Source organism: Astatotilapia calliptera, chromosome 18 (assembly GCF_900246225.1).
Source record: "Astatotilapia calliptera chromosome 18, fAstCal1.2, whole genome shotgun sequence".
Lineage (NCBI taxonomy): Eukaryota > Metazoa > Chordata > Actinopteri > Cichliformes > Cichlidae > Astatotilapia > Astatotilapia calliptera.
Genome location: NC_039319.1, coordinates 25,290,661 through 25,311,288, shown reverse-complemented (window position 1 = coordinate 25,311,288; position 20,628 = coordinate 25,290,661). Strand labels below are relative to the sequence as shown.

At 41.4% G+C, this 20,628-nt stretch overlaps 4 protein-coding genes across 4 annotated transcripts; 1 reads left to right on the top strand and 3 right to left on the bottom strand.

Moving 5' to 3' along the window:
* Window positions 1-584: 584 nt before the first annotated feature.
* On the bottom strand, window positions 585-2,871 carry czib (CXXC motif containing zinc binding protein). The gene is made up of 8 exons (XM_026149842.1): window positions 2,803-2,871; window positions 2,633-2,716; window positions 2,379-2,435; window positions 2,174-2,255; window positions 2,059-2,090; window positions 1,901-1,978; window positions 1,360-1,425; window positions 585-1,122 (listed from the first exon to the last, which is right to left on the bottom strand). Exons 1-8 carry the CDS (start codon window positions 2,806-2,808, stop codon window positions 1,045-1,047), a joined length of 483 nt encoding a protein of 160 aa, XP_026005627.1. The 5' UTR covers window positions 2,809-2,871; the 3' UTR covers window positions 585-1,044.
* A 972-nt stretch (window positions 2,872-3,843) lies between these two features.
* On the bottom strand, window positions 3,844-9,246 carry uck2b (uridine-cytidine kinase 2b). Its single transcript, XM_026149817.1, has 7 exons — window positions 9,089-9,246; window positions 7,011-7,170; window positions 6,458-6,554; window positions 6,113-6,255; window positions 5,799-5,896; window positions 5,537-5,585; window positions 3,844-4,657 (listed from the first exon to the last, which is right to left on the bottom strand). The coding sequence occupies exons 1-7, from the start codon at window positions 9,191-9,193 to the stop codon at window positions 4,521-4,523; spliced, it is 789 nt and encodes a 262-aa protein (XP_026005602.1). The 5' UTR covers window positions 9,194-9,246; the 3' UTR covers window positions 3,844-4,520.
* A 226-nt stretch (window positions 9,247-9,472) lies between these two features.
* Window positions 9,473-16,058, top strand: aldh9a1b (aldehyde dehydrogenase 9 family, member A1b). The gene is made up of 12 exons (XM_026149738.1): window positions 9,473-9,598; window positions 9,775-9,993; window positions 10,738-10,883; window positions 11,024-11,153; window positions 11,257-11,391; window positions 13,381-13,577; window positions 13,719-13,859; window positions 13,975-14,163; window positions 14,257-14,344; window positions 14,483-14,624; window positions 15,061-15,173; window positions 15,368-16,058. The coding sequence occupies exons 2-12, from the start codon at window positions 9,813-9,815 to the stop codon at window positions 15,460-15,462; spliced, it is 1,557 nt and encodes a 518-aa protein (XP_026005523.1). The 5' UTR covers window positions 9,473-9,598; window positions 9,775-9,812; the 3' UTR covers window positions 15,463-16,058.
* On the bottom strand, window positions 15,828-19,505 carry zte38 (zebrafish testis-expressed 38). Its single transcript, XM_026149802.1, has 13 exons — window positions 19,439-19,505; window positions 19,232-19,342; window positions 18,909-19,053; window positions 18,374-18,437; window positions 18,237-18,273; window positions 18,115-18,135; window positions 18,009-18,035; window positions 17,844-17,911; window positions 17,610-17,758; window positions 17,281-17,513; window positions 17,116-17,164; window positions 16,229-16,269; window positions 15,828-16,124 (listed from the first exon to the last, which is right to left on the bottom strand). The coding sequence occupies exons 2-13, from the start codon at window positions 19,280-19,282 to the stop codon at window positions 16,077-16,079; spliced, it is 933 nt and encodes a 310-aa protein (XP_026005587.1). The 5' UTR covers window positions 19,283-19,342; window positions 19,439-19,505; the 3' UTR covers window positions 15,828-16,076.
* Window positions 19,506-20,628: the final 1,123 nt, after the last annotated feature.

The following is a 20,628-nucleotide window of genomic DNA, read 5'->3' as shown; positions in this document are numbered from 1 at the left end:
CGTAAAAAAAACACAAACATCAGTTTTTGACACAAAGCAGCCTTATAGTTAGGTTTTGTTTTACTTTTACATATCTAGATAAGTCACTTTAAGGGTAGCTTTTTATTATTTCAAAAGTATACGCATGTGCAGATATTAAGTAGCAACTGTTCACACTGAACCACGCGTCTACTGTGAGATAAATCCTGACAGGAGAAATTAGTTGGAAGTTTGCAGCACTCTGCAGGTACAGTAAGACCTCTTCAGTGACTGATACTTTCTTTTGATAAATTCACCCACAATGGGTCCTTGTCTCAATCTGTATTGTTTATAAAGTCCAATTTAACACAAGAAAAGGATTTGTATGTTTTCCCGGGAGAAGGCCCCGGGGCAGACCCAGGACACGCTGGAGAGATTCTATCTCTCGGCTGGCCTGGGAACGCCTTGGTGTTCCCCCGGACAAGCTGGAGGAGGTGGCTGGGGAGAGGGAGGTCTGGGCTTCTCTGCTTGGGCTGCTGCTGCCCCCGCGACCCGGCCCCGGATAAGCGGAAGAAAATGGATGGATGGGATGGATGTTTTTCAAGTAGAGTTGCGTCTTAATTTAATTCCCAAGGTTTAACGTTACTTGTCTTTTTATTTAACTCTGAAGTGAGTCATACATAATTATCTCTTAATTACACAAAATGTGTGGAGGACATTTCAAAGTGTATTCTCCATTAGCATCTTTAGCATATTATGTGACATACCTCATACTACACATCGTCAGTCTTGTATTGCTGTTTGAGGAGCAAAAGAAAAGAAAAACCTCAATTCAAAATGTTCATCCTTCATTTTTATTGAGGGACTGAAAAAAAAAACAACCAAAAAAAAAACACCATCCTCTTAGCATGTTGATCAATCCAAGACACGTGTACAACAACCTGTTGCCTTAATCCGCACACCTTAATGTTCATCGTCAACCAAAGCGCCGATCACATCTCCGTGTCGAGGCATTCCCCGTCGCCAGGAATTGGGGCAGAGGAAGTTTTCCTGCAGTGTTCCTCTAAGGCTCAATGCATGGTGATATCAGCACTTGATGAACTGGTGTGTGACCTCATATATCCCCACAGACTCACTAATTTTCTCATCGTAGTCGGTCCAGTCCTGAAATGTTTTTGTTTTTAAAAACATGAGCGAGAGAAAGAACTGTAGGGATTATTTTCAGATAAAGTGCAGTGATTTTCACGAGTTCAGTGAAGATAAATGAAAGAGCGCACTACCACAGGAAATCAATCACATATCAGTGAATTGTATCCTGCTGTGCTAAACAAACAGCTGAAAGTCTGCTAAAGGTCAAGTTTACTTTCTCGCAGTGAGCGATTTAATTTCTCCTGTGCTTACTTTTTCTAGCAGGTTGATTTCAGGAAACGGCGTTCCAGACTCGGCTCCTTCTGCAGCAAAGCCAGCCTGGAGGAGGGTATTACAACAAGTCAAAGTCACGCCATTATCACAGTGTTACCTAGAACACACTACCAGATTGCATAGATAGCATCAGCTTCATTACATAACATAAAAGATAGAGCGAAAGAGGTTCTTGCAGGGTTGAACCCTGACACACTGTCACAGGCAAACAGCACTGGTGTGCTGGACATGTGCTCTACAAAGCAAGCCCAGATTTGGCCGATTACCCTCTCCAAATGTTTATGACATCAAATATTGTAACCTCAACTTTTTTTATTACATTGTTGTAATAAACGGGCAAAAAGGTGATCCATCAAAAACCTTTTTTCATACAGGATAAAAATGAACCGACATCAACTAACATCTGGATGACAGTTCTGGTGGAGAGTGGCTCTGGCTTCATGGATGATGACACAATCTGGGTTTTATCTCCTCCAGTTTATATGGACAGTTGTGGAAATAGGACAACAAAGATTCTCACTTGTGGCTGGAAATCAACGGGCTCCAGACCTCGACACTCGAACTGCACCATCGTCTTGAAGGTTTCGCTGTTCTCGGCCTTCAACCCAGCAGACACGACACAACATTAGAGAAAGAGAAACTGAAAAACCTGAGAACTGACCGTGGACGTTTGCTTACATTGTAAGGTGTGATTGTGTCTCCCAGAATATCTGTAAGGAAAAAGTTGACATTTCGTAAGCTTTTAACTCTGCAAATTAAGACAAGATGAGCCGGACGTCATGTCACGGCCTACCGATGGAATTTTCCCTGGAACAGAGTTTACACTTCTGCACCATGCTGGCGCTTCCTCGTCCTCCCTTGAGTGGCACACTCTCCTGTGAAGGCAAACACAAAGTACAGGTGGTATATTATATACGTGCAATTCTATAATAATAATAATAATAATAATAATAATAATAATGTTAAACTGAATAGAAAAATTGCCCTTTCTTCCTTACCACCAGAGTTACATACTGCCATTTATCTGGAATTTCTCCACAGTTTCCACACTTGAGCTAAATTTAAGGCAAAACAAACAAGAAACACATAAATGATCTTTTAAAAAATAATGTTTACATGTTTCATTATTTAGTGAGTATGTGTCAGCATTACACATGGTTAAATTAAGGAAATGATCAAAGATTAGCAGAGAGGAAAAGTGCATGATATTTTATTATGGATGAAAACAGTTTAGCATGTTAGCTTCTCATACCTTCAGGAACCAGCGGAAGTCGTCCCCCAATGGTCTAACATCGGTTACGTTCTCCAGGGTGGCTTTAAACTGCAGTCCAAATTTCTGCCGTGCACAGGACAGAATAGGTGGTTAAAACTAACATAATAACAGCAGAAATTACCCCTGAGACACGCAGCAGCAGTACGTACCACCATTTCGAAGCTTCCCCGCTGACAACTTCCTGAGGCATTCAGGACACCTCGTAAATTTTAACTTCCAAACCACTGACAGCTATTTTAAATTTTGCATTTTTTTCAGTTCATCTCAAAAACAATCATAACATAGAAATAAATAGTCGTTATAGGAATGAATGCACCATGCTTGCAGGTGACTAATAAACTAAAAATAAGTAATCTTTTATTACGTATCTGCTCATTTTGTTGCCTAAATGAGGCATTTCAGCTGTTTCTACTAAAACTTTGCATAAATCTCAATTACAAAATCTTTCGGCTCTGATGGCCGTCAGAATTTCTTCAGAACTATATCAAAAATAATATCAAAGTACATTTTAAATCACCAATGCTAAAGCAGGACGGACGTGCGCCATCTAGCGGATGTACCAAATACAACATGAACTGTTTCTCTGTGAAATGCATTTAAATTGGTAAAATAATCACAAAGCTACAAAAACCGCATCAGTTTATTAACCGTTCAAATATAAATCACCAAACAAATCATTATCAAGTCATCATACAGTACAAATCTTATGGTACAAATTATTAAATTAAGCACATTAAAAAATGGATCCAGCTGTTTGTTTTTTGTTTTTTTATTGTAACCTTTTCATAGTGGAAACTGCAAGTGTGAATACTTACTAGACATTTTAACCTGAGGCATCTTCACAGAGGCATTGTGGTGGATCTTGGTGGTTAATGGCCACACACCTGGGATAAGTGATATTGCTGTACCTGGCATTTCAAATCCATTGGTATCAACCTGAGTATATACATGCCAGCTCGAACTCGACAACTTATTTGTCCATGTGAACGTGAGCAAATTGTAGAAGAGGGAGGAGTATAGAAAAGCAATTCACAGATTTGAACACTTTGCTCACAAACCAAAGTCTGTGCCATTGAAAACACAAGGATCTGTATAAGCTTCAGTCATTACACGTGAGCCATTTAGACAGGAGAACTAACCCCATAATTAACAGTTGCACTAGACATAGTTATCAGAGCACTCAGTTGAACCCTCAGGCATTTGGCTTCATTGATCTGCTAGTCGTGTTATTCTGCATGTAGCAACTGGTACCGAAAAATAAAAAGAAATTGTGTTACAGGCATACAAAAGGTGCGGACACTACAATACACTTAACACAAACGAGAAAAACCAGGAACTGAATGAAAATTGTTGGAGACACTCCCAAGATTGTCAGTGCAAATCTAGCTAGAGTGCACCTGATTCATCACTTGTCTAACTTGCGTTCCTTTCAGAACACTAAACATGTCATCAGATTCCTCCTCCCCCCCCCCCGAGGGCTTCAAGTTTTATCAGACATAAGAAAAAAAAAAAAAAGATTCCCCAATTTTATTCATTTACAGCATAAACTTTAACGGAGCAGCAGGGGATACATAAAAAGAAAGGAAGGGGAAAAAAGAGGCAGGGGTGAAATGCATGGGATCAATATTTAACCAATGGTCTCATCGCAACAAGAGCTCATCTTTACCCTCATGACAAAATAAAAATCAAATCCTTACAGTTACAATGAAATAACCAATAACATAAGAGTAGTCATGATATAATAAAAGGCATTTCAATTCTCTTTGCATTTCTTCTTCTTCTCCTCTTTTAAATACAGTGATGCCCACAGGCATTATTTACAACACCCCACACCCCTCTCCCTTCTGTGAAGAGAGGTGTGATGGGGTCAGTGAGGCCGACTGCTTGACTCGGAGGTCCGCCGCTGCCGTGGAGTGCTGTGGCCGTTCGTGCAGCCGTTGTGACGTTTGCTTGGTCCGCCGTTCAGAATGTCTTGGATGTGCTGTACTATCAAGTTGATGGCCACTGAAAGAGGAAATGGAAAGTTTGTTAAAGACCTTGAGATGCTGTGTGGCAGAGGTGTGTTATTTGTATCACTGGGGTCCGTTCTTCGTACCTCGATAAGTAAGTTAGCTGGATTTGATTGTTGACGATTTCGCGTGATCTCGGATCGTTCGGTTCTCCGAAGCTCATCCGGGACTTGCTGTCATAGCAACAGATCCGTAAGCGTAAACCTGCTCGGGAGCAGGTTTACTTTATGTAAACAAGATTAGATCGCGGCCACTCAGGTATGTCCGCTTCATGTATACGAGAGCAACAGCGATATTTTGTCACAGTTTTACCATAAATAAATATTATCAATGTAACTAAAGATATTGCAGTACTTGATTCTTTTATTGATTTCATACAGATACATACAGGTCATTTCCTAAAAAAAGGGAAATGTACTATTAATCATTCTATTTCATGTATTTGATTATTTCAGATGTAAGTCATATGTTAGAGTAGTAATAGTAAATTACTTCGTGTAATCAAGATGAGAGACCACGGCTATAAAATCGAAGGTGGATTTGGGAAGTCTGTCGCAGCCATGTCCTCTCCGTATACGTGAGCCACCCATTGCGGAAGGTGCAAGATTGATAAGGAGAGTTCTCAGAATTCAGCGTATATTGCGGGATAGACAGGATCCTTTAGCTCAGCGCGACAGCAAGCTGAATAGCAAGCTCAAAGTTAGCGCGATGATTTGATCTTGGATGTAGTAAGCGAGGTACGAAGAACGGACCCCTGGAGCGCGAACATGTTTGTTTTGCCTCGCACGGGCAAACTCAAGCACAATCCAAAGGACAAGTTAAACACGTTAGTTATTTGTAGGTTAAGATGTCACGATAATCACTGAGGCCTCACCAAGATTATCTGCTCCTCGTGGAATAATGACATCTGCATACTTCTTCGTCTGGTAGAAATAAGAAATGTTCTTATGATTAAATACAGCAGCTCAAAAACATTATAATATGGAACAATTCTTTATTCTAAACAAGTACAAGCACACAGCGCTCTCTAGTGGGCAAATATTTCTTGTTACCAAAAAAATAATTGCCTGTATCAGTGTTAAAACTAGAATGGTGTCAGTCCTGGTTTAGTGTCTCAACAAGACAGGAGCACTCACAGGTAAACAGAACTCCTCGAAGGCCGGCTTCACAAAAGTGATGTACTGACTGAGCACTTGCTCCAGGTCTCTGCCACGTTCACTGATGTCTCTCAGAACTGAAATAGAGACATGTTTTACATTTAGACATGAAAAACAAAAGTACACCAATGTAAAAAAAGAAACAAGAAACAGAAACACAACACACACACACACACACTATGTGATGATAACAGACTGTCCAAATGTACTTTTGAAAACCAAAAGCACTTTAACAGTGCACTTAAGTGACAATCGTTACACTAGTGAGTAGCAACCCAAATCACGCTATACACCTCGACGCGACAGCCGTGTGTCAGGATCTGTGTCAACAAACAGCTTCATCTGGAACAGATCTCTGATTTCCTGCGAGTAGAACATGAGGATGCCCTCAAACAGGACCACATCAGCCGGATACACCATAACAAACTCGTCTTTCCTGGAACACACAGAAAGGTGCCTCTTCTCTGTGAGCGACTGCATTTACACGCGTGTCAAAACAAATTTAAGCATATTACACAATCGAAGTTACACATCAAATGCTTTATTTGTTTAACTGCATAAAGCCTCTGTTGTGCTTCTATGATCACATGATAAATTGTGGCCAAATTAAACAGCATGGTAAACAAAGAGGCACTCACCTGGAATGAGTGACAAAGTCATAAACTGGGATCTGGACAGTTTTCCCCTGAAGGATCTGTCTCAGTGTTTGTATGATCAGCTCGCTGTCAAAGGCATCTGAGGTCAAGAAAGGGAAAACCGAAAAATGCTCAGTTACAATTGGTCACACTTAACCTCCATCACTACAGCTCAATGTGCACCCACAGACACGTGGCACCGCTCCCCGCACGTTTGGTAACCCAGGAATCGCTTTCGTATAACATGTGTTGTGTTCAGTCTGAGCCTGGCAGCAGCTGCCTGAGGACGGCTTGCTGATGGTGCAGATTTAAAATCAGCCCAGAAAGGAAGCGAGGGTGAAAAGCCTGACTCCAAAAATGGACTCCAAAAGTTCTATGTATTGCTGCCACTGTTAGGTGTCATTTAACATATTTTATCCTCCAATTGTTTAACCGTAATCCACTTTGGACTGCATGTGCACATGAAAGATGCCATTTAGTTAATACAATAAGCCAGGTAAAATGACCTAGCCACTAAAACCTGTAACATGTAGCAAAGATTTAACGTGCATCATACCTGGATGATCAAAGTTAAACTGGCCCTTGAGTGCCTTGGCTTTCTGCTCAGGAGTCAGCACCTTGTAAAAGCTGTCCTGGCTGAGGATCGCCACCTGCCGCTGATGGTGGTCAATCTTGTTCTGTCCCAGGAGCTCCATGATCTTCTCACACACAGACGACTGTGGAAATGATCAAGAACATGACTGTCAGGAGAGTGCACCAATAGGACTACTGAATACCAGTATCGGCCAAACATCAGCATGCTACATCCCATGTGGGCTAAATATCAACCCACATAGATTAAGATTTTAACCTAGAAATAATCTGGGTGAGTAAACATCCTGCATCACATTTGCAAACTGGTATAGGCAAACTGCCCTGTGGCCAACCTTTTTTGTCCTCACTGACCTCCCAAACTAAAAGAATCTCATGCCCAATGCTGACAGGGCATTCCCCCACTGCCTGAGGCTCTGCTTCCTTTTGTACCCATTACACTGTGCTACAACGAATTTAAACAGCTTCACACCAGAGCTGGAAGCTTGGGTCAACGCCCTCAAATGGGGTAGTTTCTGATAAAATGGACAAACTTTGAATGTACCCTTGAGCCACCCCAGTGACACAGCATCACTTTGAAGCTCTAACTTCTAAGTTTAGCCCTCTTGGAGAAATTCAAAATAAACTTTTTAAATACACTAAAGGGAAGACGTTTTACTTTTAAATATTAAGGGTATGTATATAATTTTATAATTATTTTTTTTAGTATTAATGTTTGTTTTTTTTAAAGAAAAATCATATTCATTATTTTGTTGCCATTACAGGCAGGGGGAGACCTTCAGCAGTAAGGCTAATGAATATGAAACAAAACTGGTATGTCTTCTAAATATACCAAACGCGGAACATGACATCACTCACACCCCGAGCAGCGTCAAACCGGAAACTGACAGGAAAACACTGACATAATGCCAATAACAGATGATACGGTTTAAAGAGCCAGAAAGAGGGCCCAAAGGAGATGAATGTACGACGGGATCACAACAAAGCCGCGAAAAGTAACATTCACCACCAATTTAGTATTGTTTACCTTGACTAACCTTCGCATTTAGCTAGTCTGTTATGTGAACTTTGATCACTGGTTTAATTCAAGGGGAGTTTTTTTCCCCAGCCGCCCACGGTTTAAAAAAAAAAAAACCCTAAAATTCATAACAAAGAAATGTGACGACGTGTTTGGAGAAATAGCCACGTCTGTGTTTAAGAGTCAGCGCCACCGTGTGCGCTGGCAAGTTTAGCTCTGCCCACGCGCGTGCTTCTTTGTGCGAGGCTTTTAATGCAACTCGGTCAAATTAAAATAGAATACAATAAGCTAAGCTAATACTTCTTGAATCGGTGTGTGTGTGTGTGTGTGTGTGTGTATATATATATATATATATATATATATATATATATATATATAATTTTTTTGTTTTTTTTGTTAAAAAGGCATCTAAGGTTTCACATATTAAGGAGAGATGAGCGACATCTTTTTCCACAGTGATTTCCACAATGGGTTCAGTATATTATTATCCAGTAAGCCACCATGTAGGTTACCGTTATTTAACGTTAGCAGTTATCCCGGGTCAAAGGGGAAAAAATCTGGCGTCAAACAACTATCAATTTAACGCTGCTAAAATATTATTCATTTGACAGATATGTGGCTCACACTGTTTACAAACACAGCCCACCTAGCTTAGAGTTAGGTTAGCACTAGCTATTGTCTTAGATCTCCCGGCACTGCTAGCATGTGATGGAATTTATCGTTAGCTCGGGGGCTAACTAAGCTAACATTATTACCATCCATTGTCATTTTAGTTTATCATTATCATTATTATTTCCGTCACAAAAAAGAAGAATATTGGACCAACTAAAGTCAGCGTTCAGCACCACAGACAGAGCACCAGTGCGCTAAACTATGGTGAACTGTCAATCAAGCCTCACTGCTGCGTCGCTGAAGCCACGCGGTCAGCCGGCGAACTCAGCTGCGAGCATCAGCCGTCAATTAACTCAAAATTCTCAACGTGTCACTACGTGAAACCCGTCAAATTAGCTCACTAGAACGCTAACCTTGCCGCTGGCAGTGCCACCGGAGACACCGATGAGGAAAGGTTGCCGAACAACCTGGGTGTTCTCGCCGCGGTCCCCTAAATGTGTCTCACTGTCTCCAGCCATACTTGTAATGTGCTCCTCCAGCCGCTGAGCTGGAACGTCGTTATGATGTAGCTCCTCCCACAACGCTGCCCTATATTTTAAACAACTGCAATTTTAATTATATATTTTTATTTGCTTGTATTTATTAAGAAAGTTTTACAGCCATGCAATAGTTACTGACGTTTAATTATGTTTAACATATGAGAGTATATTCGTAAAGCCGCTTTAAGTGATCGACAGTGAAACTATCCAATCGTATAGTACGTTCAGACGCCACTGGCCTGTTAGCGCCGATTGGCTTTCGGCTGCAATTTGGCCCGCCCCTTGGTGAATCGTCAGAAAAGTACCGTTGTAATGGCAACTAAACACGATATTCTCAATTGAGTTGAGATTGGACTCTTCGAAAACAAATTAAACGTCTTATAGGTATGTTTTCTCAAAACTTAAATCCAATAATGACATTTTAAAAGTGACAGTAAAGTGAAAGAGTCGTTAGCACATAACTGTTTGGCGGAGTTGCTTGTAATCGAGTCAGACTCCTTTTTAGATTTTCCAGCGTTATCGGTATAGTGACGTTAACCCGCATACTGCATGTTTTACAGTCATCAGTGACACCTGAAGCTACGGGACGAGCTCCAATATGCTCCGGAGACTCGCTAGTCTCCCTCTGCGGCGCCCTGCAGCTGCTCTTCTGGCTGCTGGAGTGAGGTGCATCTCCTCCGGCTCGGTGGAGATCACCCTCCCGCTTAACTTCTGGGCTGGGAAGAGGAGGACAGGCCCTGAGAAATGCAGCAAGGACATTGTTTACGAACCTGCAACCGGTAAAACACACAGCTCGTAAATACTGAAAAAAAAGTACTGACCCTGCCTTATCACCGGACTTTGGCCATTGCTGTGTGAATATGTATGTCTGGTAATCTTTAGTAGGGGAAAATGATTTCAACGTTACTTTCTGAATGATTAAAGTCTTTTTGTCAAATACACCTCTAAACTTGGTAACTAGTTTTTCAATAAAAGTAAACTTTCTACACATGTTGATTGATATACTGTATCCAGTTAGTCACTGCTATAGACCAGCAGTCCTGTATGGACAGTGTTATCTCTGCACAGCTTCATTGGAGCAGAACCAAGACATGAGAGCACATCATTATCAGTTAATGATGCCTGATAGTCAGCCTGCTGCTCCGTGCATTACACATTTTTAGTCCAATTATATTCTGATGCTCTTTGAGGCCCGGTCCCTGTTTTTAATTCAACTCTCTTAACTCCATCTGAGCCAGCACAGAGCCTGCATGCAGCCCCACCCTTTATGCATGGTGCTCTTTATCTAATCACAGTTACCATCACTGAAAATGACATTTCCAGCTCTAAAGTGTAAGCGAGCCACAAAATTCACAGCACAGTTGCCTGTAGCTGCTGTAGGCCGATAATTATTTTTCCTTCACATCAAAGAACGACTGGAATCATAGAGATGACTGTGCCAAATGGAAACTGTGTGCAACCTGTTGTTTTCATGAAAGTCTGCCTACTTGGACGCTTGAGCTATCTTACATTCCATGTTGTAGGCCGTGTCCTGTGCCAGTTGGAGCCTTGTGGTGCTGTGGAGGTGGATCAAGCTGTGAAGGCTGCCAAACTGGCTTTCGGTTATTGGAGCAAAATGTCGGGGATGGAGAGGGCAAGGGTCATGATAGAAGCTGCACATATAATTGAGGTGTTTGTTGTTTATATGTTTTTGTTTTGTTTTTTAGAATGAAGAACAGCTCAACAAAGTTGTTGTTATATCTTGCAAAAGGAAGATCTCATGAGTCATCTAATATATTAGATTGCATATGCCCTGATTTTAATGTACAGAGCAAAAGAGAGGAAATAGCTGAAATGGAGGTGGTCAATAATGGGAAGTCCATCACAGAGGCCCGTCTGGATGTGGACTCTGCCAGACTGTGTATAGAGTACTATGCAGGACTGGCCAGCACTTTAGCAGGTTGGTATAGCTATCGTATATTTTTGCCATATTTATATGGCTTTATAAATGTCACGTCAGCCTTTGTTTTACCTTGTCAATGCTTCTGTTTTCCTTTATCAAGGCCAGCATGTCCAGTTGCCTGGGGGATCCTTTGCATACACTCGCAGAGAGCCGCTGGGAGTCTGTGTTGGCATCGGTGCTTGGAATTATCCCTTTCAGATCGCTGCCTGGAAGTCTGCTCCAGCCCTGGCCTGCGGTATGGGTTTCTTCCACGACCAAAACACCAGTGGCCTTTGTTGGTTTGCTACATTTAAGAAAATCTCTTTAAACTCCTGGAAAATGAATCAGTACATTTTCTTAAGAAGTTAGACTGTTTTAAATGCACTTTAGAACAGCACGCAGCAACACTACATATGAGCGGGCGGAGGGAGGTTTGGGGTCCTCACTCACTCCCGTTCTGTTAACCTTCGGGGCTGGGGGGCTGGGAGAAGGTGCTGGCCGTCAGATTGGGGTCTGGGATGCGGGGTCTCTCTCTCTCTACTGCACATAAGGAGGCGGTCTGCTTTGCTCCACCCCAGAGAGAAGGGTTACATTTCCTTGGTCCGGGTATGGTTTGCCCCTCTGGGGGCAGGGGTACCCGGACCTGGGATATAGAGTATGTTTGGGGAGTGTGAATGTGTGTACAGTGTCTATTTGTGTCTGTCCCCACGTCGGATGAGTGCCGAGTATTTGATTGTGTATATGGGGGTGGGAATGCACGTTTGTGTCTGCGTGCGCCTGTTCATCTGTGTCTATATGTCAGCTTGGGTCTTAGACTCCACCTCTCTGGGAACATCTCAGGCTCTCCGAGGTATGGAGGCCTATCTCCCCTCACCACACTCCCTACCAGTGGCTGATGCCCTCAGACGATGGTGGTTCTTGGTGTCTGGGGCTAGGCGCTCATGTATGTACCGACTCACTCCTGGTGTCCGATTGGCGGGGCCTGGCGCCTGTGGCCCAGCTGGGCCCCTTCCAGGGGGTGGGGTGCCCTCAGGTCTCTGACATCTGGGCCTGAGGCTCGGTCCTCTCTGGCACAGCTGGCTGCCATCAGAGCCCACGGGCACGTCACTGCAACCCCCTCTGGCCTTTGCTCCGTGACCTCTCGTTTGGGGCTCTCCTCAGCTCTTCCCAGGAGGGTGGCGCGGTTGCCCCTGTGGTGCTCCTTCTTGGGTCCTCGTACTCTGGGGCCTCTGGATGTCTGGGGCCTGGATCTCCTCCATACCTGCTTCATGCCCTGGGGGACGGGGCTGTGGCTCCCCACACTCCCTAGCAGATCGTTACATGGAGAAACCTTTTGAATACAAGCGTGCTGATCCACACAGGTGTGCACACAGGTGTACACACGGGTGTTCACAAACACAAACTACACCTTTCTTGGCTGCTACCTCAAAGCACATTGTGCACTGTCAATCTTGTGTACTGCACAATAGCATGTAATATTTAGTATCTACTGTTATCTACTATTAGCTAGTTTATTGTGATGGTGGTGTATTTATTATGTTGCTCTGTTTTGTTCGTTTTCTCTTCTGTTTTTTTTTTGTTTTGTTTTTTTTATCTCCATACAGGTGATCCAGGTGTTTTGTTTGGTTTTCCTTTTTTTTTTTTTCTTCCCCCCTTTCTCACCATCTCTTCTCCCCTCTATTTTTCTTTCTCTCCCTCTCTTTCTTTCATTCTCTCTCCCTGTCCTATCCCCCAGTCATGTCTGTCCCGTCTGTAACAACCAAAAATAAAATAAAATAAATACATAATTATAATAAAGGTCAATCAAATGGACCAATATGGCAAGGCCATGATGATCCACTTGGTAAAGTAAATCCGCTTGGCATCTTTCTTGGCCTTCAGACAACAATTCTCACGGCTAAAGATCCAAATGGGACAGGCAAAAAAAAAAAGAAAAAAGAAGTTAGACTGTGGGGTGAGGAAAGGGCATCTGAAGTTAGGATAACTGCACGTTCTAGCAAATGAACAGCAAGACTATGTTTTGTAAGGTCACTTGACATAAACTGCTGCGCTACTAAAACTAAAATGTGGGCGTTACCATCTTTAAATGTCAGCAATTCATTTGAGCACAAAACAGTTCAGAAAATAATTACAGCATTTCACCTTTAGATAGCATTCCACAGAGACTGATACAACTGAATGTGCAGACTTATTAAAAGAATTCAAACAATCCATGTTTTTCTTTGTCATCTTTTCTCCATATTAGGTAACTCCATGGTGTTTAAACCGTCACCGGTGACACCTGTGACAGCAGTCATGCTGGCAGAGATCTACGCCAAAGCCGGAGTTCCAGAGGGGCTCTTCAATGTGGTCCAGGGGGGCCAGGAAACTGGCAGCCTCCTGTGTCAACACCCTGATGTTGCTAAGGTGTCTTTTACTGGTAGTGTGCCCACAGGACAGAAAGTACGTGGTATTTTAGACTTCTTGTGACTAGGACATTTAATAGTAAACAATTGGGATTTGTAAATGTCGTGGTAACGATGCCGACGTCTTCTTTATATGTCTTAATAACTGGATGTTTTTCCATTTGCTTTTGTGCCACAGATCATGGAGATGGCATCTAAGGGGGTCAAACCAGTGACTTTGGAGCTTGGAGGAAAATCTCCACTGCTCATATTTAAGGACAGTGATCTGGAGAACGCTGTGAGGGGAGCTCTCATGGCCAACTTCCTGTCTCAAGGCCAGGTAGTGTATCTTTTTTTTCATATGCTGTTATATTTTACCATCACTCTATGGTTCAGCTTGTGTCTGGTTCACATTGAAGCCTGTTACTTGATAGTGTTGTATATCTGCATCACAGGTGTGCAGCAATGGTACGAGGGTCTTTGTTCAGAAGGATATTCTGCCTGAGTTTGTGAAGGAGGTGGTAAAGAGGACCCAAGCGATCGAAATAGGAGACCCTCTTTTAGAGAGCACCAGAATGGGGGCACTGGTCAGCCAACCACATCTGGATAAAGTCCTGTCTTTTGTTGATCGAGCAAAAAAAGAGGTAAGACTCGTTCAAGGAGTTCTTTTTATTTTGTCAGGTGTACACCAGTAGGATTATGTGCAGGAACTTCAACTTGGATTGCATTGTTACTAGGGCGCTACAGTGTTGTGTGGGGGTGAATCTTATGTCCCATCTGATCCCAAGCTCAGAGGAGGATACTACATGACACCATGCGTATTAGGTAGACCTTCTATAAAATACTCTATTTTTGCATTTTGTTACGGTGCTGGAAACTATCTCCCCCTACTAAATTTAACTGCAACACCACAAGTTTTCTGAAGTCAGTGGATTGAAATCCTTTAATTTTACCCCTTCATAGGTAACTGCACTGATGACATGACCTGTGTGAAGGAGGAGATCTTTGGTCCAGTCATGTCTGTGCTACCCTTTGAGACAGAAGACGAGGTGCTGCAGAGGGCTAATGACACTTCACTGGGTCTGGCTGCAGGTGTTTTCACCAGGTTGGTTTGTTATATGTGCAAATTCTCTTCTTCTTTTTTTTAAACCACATTTAAAGCTACAAACCAACCAGTAATTGAAGTCACTTAATCTGAGTCCCAGTGTATCACATACACATATAACACATACAATTCCCTAATCCCTCAAACAAAGTCATCTACACTCAGTGGGTCCCTTCTTTCCCATGCTTCAGCTCTCCAGCATGTTTCATGTAGTTGTTTGTTCATGTGGTTGTTTTGGCGAAACCTTGCTGACAAACAACCAAAAGATCGCGCATGTCAGCCTCTTATTTTGCTTTGGTGTCTGAATTTATTTATTTTAAATTTGTCTTGATGCATTATCAATTATCCAGGTAAGTAAATCTCCAAAAGTTGATTCTGTTCATGAACAGAATCAACTTTTGGAGATTTTAAATTTGCTTTTATGCGTGTTCTGCAGGGACGTGAGGCGAGCCCATAGAGTGGTTGAACATCTAAAGGCAGGCTCCTGTTTTATCAACAACTACAACATTACTCCTGTGGAGGTGCCTTTTGGGGGTTTCAAAATGTCAGGTACACTCTCGTTTTCAAGCTGGCCAAGAGCTAAATGTGAACGGCATATCATTACTTTGTTTTGTTTTTTTATTAATCAAACTCATAAGTAAGTAACTGAATAACTCAGATCAGTTCTATACCTGGAAAAATGCATCATCTGACAACTACAGTAAGTAAAGTGGGCGTGCATTTGTGACCCTTATGTTCCCCAGGCATAGGGCGGGAGAACGGCCAGGTGACGATCGAGTTTTACTCCCAACTGAAGACTGTGTTTGTGGAGATGGGCGATGTAGACAGCCTCTTCTAGACCACCCAGCCACAGCAAGCCAGAGCTGTGCACTGAGACAGAGACTCTAGATCAGGAAATCTCTCTCAGTCAAGGAAAAACTATCAACTGTTTGTGCTCCAAATAACAACTAACAGTCAAATCATCCACACTTTTTTTTCTAATTTACAGGAAAATATAACACATTGTAGGCACTAAAACTGCATTCTGAACCAATTCAATCTAATTCAAGCTCTTAGCTTTGTGATTAAAATCTAAATCTTGACTGATTTTAGCTACTTGAGTGCGAATGAGTTTCATATTGAGTTTCGTGCTTGGTTACCTTTTTTGGCCATTTATGTAAATGAGATGATTCTCAACGTATTTTACGCATTTGCACAACAATGTTTACAATCAAGCTTTATTTTATAAACTATACACATGAAACTATTTTTGTACACTTAAATGAAAACCTGAGTACTTTTATATGAATTATGAATGATATAGCGTGTCGTGTGAAATAAAACTGCAACAGCAATGTCTGGGTAGAGTGAACTATCAAAGGAACCTGTCTAACACATTTGATAATAACATGAATTGTACAATAACGTCATACTAAAATTAACAGGTTGTTCACACGTCTTTTGTCTTGTTGGTTAGATTCTTCTTTTCTTTCTTGCAAGATTTCTGGCAGCTGCAGTCCTCTAAGACAGACAAAAAAGTAAACAGTTGGAAAATTAATAATTATTATTAATTAAGCTCAAATATGTTATTTCTTAGATTTTGTTACAGTCTAGTACCACTGTACCTTTGCCATGGGTCGCCTTGGTTTCTTAAACTGTGCAGACTCTGTTTAGAGGAAAGTCAGCAGTGTAAGTCTTTTGTTCAATTTTATGTTTTGTTTTGTTTTAGGGTGAGGGTTTAAACAGCAGCAGCACATCCAGGGTAGGCGATCAGTTTTCCCAAGAGGAACACATGCGAAAGTGGGACTGTTGTGGAGGGCTGCATCTATTATGTGAACTTAATCCTGCTCAATATAGATTTTATCTGCCTTTCACAACAGCCCAAAGTTCTACAACAGAGTATTTGCGCCACATTAACAAAAAGAATATTATTCACTTTGAGAATAAAGTTGAAATGTGAAGATACAGGCTGTTGTTTCAAGCTAAACAACTCCCACGGCTGCTATACCCGATGCCCAAAAATGCCTTTGTAGTGGAGTTGGTGAAAAAACATTATCAGCTGTCTTACTGTGGCTTATGACACAGCATACGTCCTCTTTAATGCGAGAATGTGTAACCATTGATATCCTTGCATTTCTAACTTGACAGGCATGTCATTTTGCATAAATCCAGACAACTTTTCTGAGTTTGTGTGGTTTTTCCTTTGATCAGATGAGGCTTTCTGCACCATCTCTTCAACGTCCTCATACCCATCAGCACACTGTGTTTATGTGCTAAAAGAGAAATAATTTCCTTGCTGTTAAAACCAGTTCTGAAGTATGATTTCAGTCATTCATCAACACAAGGCATTTCGCAGAGTGTAGCAGCTGTGGCAGACTTGAAACAACAGCTTTAATCAGCTTTGTACTCTCAAAATGAATATTTTTTTCTTAATATAGCCCCCAATACTCCTTTGTACAGTTCTCATGTGGCTTCTTGGGAAATATGGATCACCCAGCCCTGATAGACTCACCGTCTTCAGAAGGCAGATCCTCTCCTTCATATATTTTCTTGGGAGGATTCTGTAACCAAGTGTTTAAGAATATTATGATAAACTGCCTGTTGCATTTGTAAACAGGATTGAGACTGTTATAAAGATATCATCCAGTACTTAAACAGTCCCCTTTCTGTAGCCTACCTTCTCAATTTCCTTCTCTGGAAAAGCCCCCTGAGAAACCTGCTTAGTCTCCCCCAGATGATTTCCTTTCTGAAGTTTCTCCACCCGATCCTGTTCTGCTGACACAGCTATTTTCAAGGTGTGAAAGGGCGTCTCCACCTCACCAACCCTGAAGTTCACGGCCACGCCTTCAAACCACAGACTGTCACATTCGCCCTCCTTGAAACCAGGCGGCTGGTAGTCAGCAGGGGTGACTTTGAAAGAAGAGCACAGTATAATATTTTTAGTTTTTAGTAGGAAAATTCTAGTCTAAAAGACACAAGGATATTCATTAAAAGTAAGTATCCTACTCTCATCATAGTAGTAGAGCTTCATGGTCAGGTAGACGTTGCTGGGGAGGACGTCCAGGTTCTGCATAAGCAGAAAGAGCTTCCTGATGAGAAGCACCAAAGCCTTTTTGGTGTCGTCCATGGTCACTTGCATCTTTATACCGTTGTTCCTATGGTTGCACAGAGGTTATATCAGCTTCAGCCAGTCAGCTGGGTAGGGCTCAGTCTGTGTGGCATGCTTAAACTTATTCCTACCTGAGTATGTCCATCTCTGGTCCCTTTGCACTGTATCTGAATTTGAAGTGGTAGGACTCAATTATCCGCTGCAAAGTAAGACAATGATTCATACGTTTTTTTATAATTTCCGATCAGGCCACATGCTGCTGTAATTTGAATATTCAGTAATTTAACAGAACTTACATTGGGTTCATCAGGATCAGCGCAGACCTGGATTGTAACAATCGTAAGTTTTAGACATGTCTATGTAACCGGGAAATTGTCTCTTTCATGTTACATATACACTTACCCCAATGAACACAAGCTGGAGCTGTCCAGAGAATAACATACAAAATAATAAAATTAACAAAAATATTAACGGCACCGCACATTATTACATATTTCAACAGTTGAACAATAGGCTCGACTTACATATTGTTTCTCTAATGCATCGAAACAGCCCATCAACCTGAACAAAACAAATAAGGACACTTGCAAATATTAACCAGGGTAATAAAACTCTCCTTCTATACATTTTCTTAGCATTAAAGCAGGGATTTTATATTTACCATTTCACAATTTTGGCTGCACCAGGAGTGTTGCAGTTTTCACGCAAGATTTTGATGCAAAAATCTGGCAAAACAACAAAAAGAAAACAGCCTTTTATAGTCAGTGAATAAAAGTAGTAAGACAGAGATTTGTTGGCTTCACATTGATGATTTGAATCTCTGGTAACACCACATCCCAAAAATGCTCTTTAGAGGCCACTGGAATACAGTGAACTCATTGTTATGTACGAGTTTGAAATTATTTGAGTTTTGTGGTAGGAACATACGTCAGAGACTATACTAAAGTAAGCTGTGTCATTTAAATTTAGCACACTTTGAGGGATTTAAGAGGCCCAAACAATAATACAAGGGAGGACGGATCCATGCTTTCATATTGTTGAAGCTAAATTCTGAACCTACCACCTGAAATTATCAGACCAGGAAACGTTTTTAATTGAATAGGTGTATTTTACCTTATGAAGCATCCAGTAAGTGTACATTTTTTCACCGAATACTGATTTTATTAAACTCCTAGCTAGTTTCTCTGAATGTTCACCTTCCAGATATCTGGATCTGTAGGCATCCTCTGGAAAAATACCCCTGAGATAGGTGATAGAGGAGACAGCCACGACCATCATCCTTTTCACAAAGAGTAAAGACTCCTGCGCAGATTTAAAGTCGTTCGGGAATAACTCCGTCCACTTTAAATAAAAGAAAAGAAAGGAGAAAACATATTCACAGTCATATCATGGCCACAAGATGTCGCCATTGACTGCCTTAAACATCTTCCAGCACAGATCCGTTAAACGGGAACTTAGAAATACAAACATTGAGTAAATAACACCTAAAATATGGCATTTTTATGTAGTGAATTCAAACCTCGGCAGTTTCCTCCTTATTTTTCTTCATGCACATCTTCCCAGCTGCCATTTTCTCCTTCTTTCCTTTGGCCGGAGGTTAGCTAGGTGGTACTAGTAATCAATAAACGAGCTAGCAAGATAAACAAACAATATTAAATTTCGCCAAAGTATTCTTCTTAACAAAGCTCTTATGCGATTTTGGTTGTTGTTTCGGGAAGCTTATTACCACGGTGAGCAGGTAAGAAAGGAGTTATTAAATAATTAGCCGTGACCAGGCAGGTGTGGGGGGGGGGGGGGGGGGGGAGCGCTAGCAATTTCCCGCCCAAAACATGGCGCATGGCCTGTATTTATACAGCGCTTTACTAGTCCCTAAGGACCCCAAAGCGCTCTACATATCCAGTCATCCACCCATTCACACACACATTCACACACTGGTGATGGCTAGCTACACTGTAGCCACAGCCACCCTGGGGCGCACTGACAGTATTGGTATTGGTCCAGTTACTGACTGTATTGGTCCAGTTTTTCTTAACTTCGTAGGAAAGCAACAAGGTCAGGGAAACTGACCTTACTTTAAAATATAGGAATAAAAAAATTGTTAAACCATAAAAAAAGTTTTTAATTTTTCAAATTCTTCACAAATAATAGGTTTACATAGGTCTATTTCTTCGAGTCAAATACATTAAGACCAGACCAGGGGCGGCAGAACTGGCCTGTAAAGGTTCCAGTCCAACCCACTGGAATGTTCTGGAAAATGTGAAAGAGGACATAGATGTATTTTTAACTGTATTGTTAAAGGTTTTACAGCTGTTATTACTGATAAAGACCTCTCCTGTGGTCATTCATACTATGCTAAAGTAATAAGTGATACACAAACAATTTAAAAAAAACAAAAAAAACCCCAGAAAATATCCCGTTTGTATGATGTAATTTCACAATGGCTCCTTGCAAGAAAAAAAGACATTTTCTGTGAATTATAAACTACTTTTCTGGGTAAAACTGAGACATACTGTTGAAAATGCAATTATTTTTCTTATATAAAGTGGGGTTAAAAATGTAGTCATAGTGGGTTCACCGTATATAAATGGGCTGTATGTAGCCCACGATGTATGAGTTTGACATCCCCGATGTAGACCAGTAGGCATGGCCATTACAGGCACTTTCTTTTTGCCAGCTTTACATTAACTGGATAAGTATGGTGTAACAATTATAAATAATAATTATATCCTTGTGTGTTTTAGACTAGCAAAAAAAGAATATGTAATAGAGAAGTTCAGTGAATCCAAAACACTTAGCCTAAACATAGCATTGATTTCACTACTTTTTCATCCCTTGACAAATTCAAAGTGTCTGCTGTGAGGTCTGTTGAAAGAAAAAAATAGATTCATTGTTAACTTACACTGGCATTTTCAGTTG

Bases quoted from the DNA above. Each gene is read 5' to 3' on its own strand.
- zte38 (XM_026149802.1), bottom strand. From the start codon at position 19,282: ATGGCAGCTGGGAAGATGTGCATGAAGAAAAATAAGGAGGAAACTGCC. The intron at 17,912-18,008 runs GTAAGTTCTGTT...CTTACTTTGCAG, and splicing joins CTGATCCTGATGAACCCAAT to CGGATAATTGAGTCCTACCA. The intron at 17,514-17,609 runs GTAGGATACTTA...CTTCTTTCAAAG, and splicing joins GCTCTACTACTATGATGAGA to TCACCCCTGCTGACTACCAG.
- uck2b (XM_026149817.1), bottom strand. From the start codon at position 9,193: ATGGCTGGAGACAGTGAGACACATTTAGGGGACCGCGGCGAGAACACC. The intron at 6,555-7,010 runs GTATGATGCACG...TCTTGACCTCAG, and splicing joins GTTTAACTTTGATCATCCAG to ATGCCTTTGACAGCGAGCTG. The intron at 6,256-6,457 runs GTGAGTGCCTCT...TGTGTGTTCCAG, and splicing joins GACTTTGTCACTCATTCCAG to GAAAGACGAGTTTGTTATGG.
- czib (XM_026149842.1), bottom strand. The intron at 2,436-2,632 runs GTATGAGAAGCT...CCTTAAATTTAG, and splicing joins ACTTCCGCTGGTTCCTGAAG to CTCAAGTGTGGAAACTGTGG. The intron at 1,426-1,900 runs GTGAGAATCTTT...ACCCTCCTCCAG, and splicing joins CCGTTGATTTCCAGCCACAA to GCTGGCTTTGCTGCAGAAGG.
- aldh9a1b (XM_026149738.1), top strand. From the start codon at position 9,813: ATGCTCCGGAGACTCGCTAGTCTCCCTCTGCGGCGCCCTGCAGCTGCT. The intron at 9,994-10,737 runs GTAAAACACACA...TCCATGTTGTAG, and splicing joins TGTTTACGAACCTGCAACCG to GCCGTGTCCTGTGCCAGTTG. The intron at 14,625-15,060 runs GTTGGTTTGTTA...CGTGTTCTGCAG, and splicing joins GCTGCAGGTGTTTTCACCAG to GGACGTGAGGCGAGCCCATA.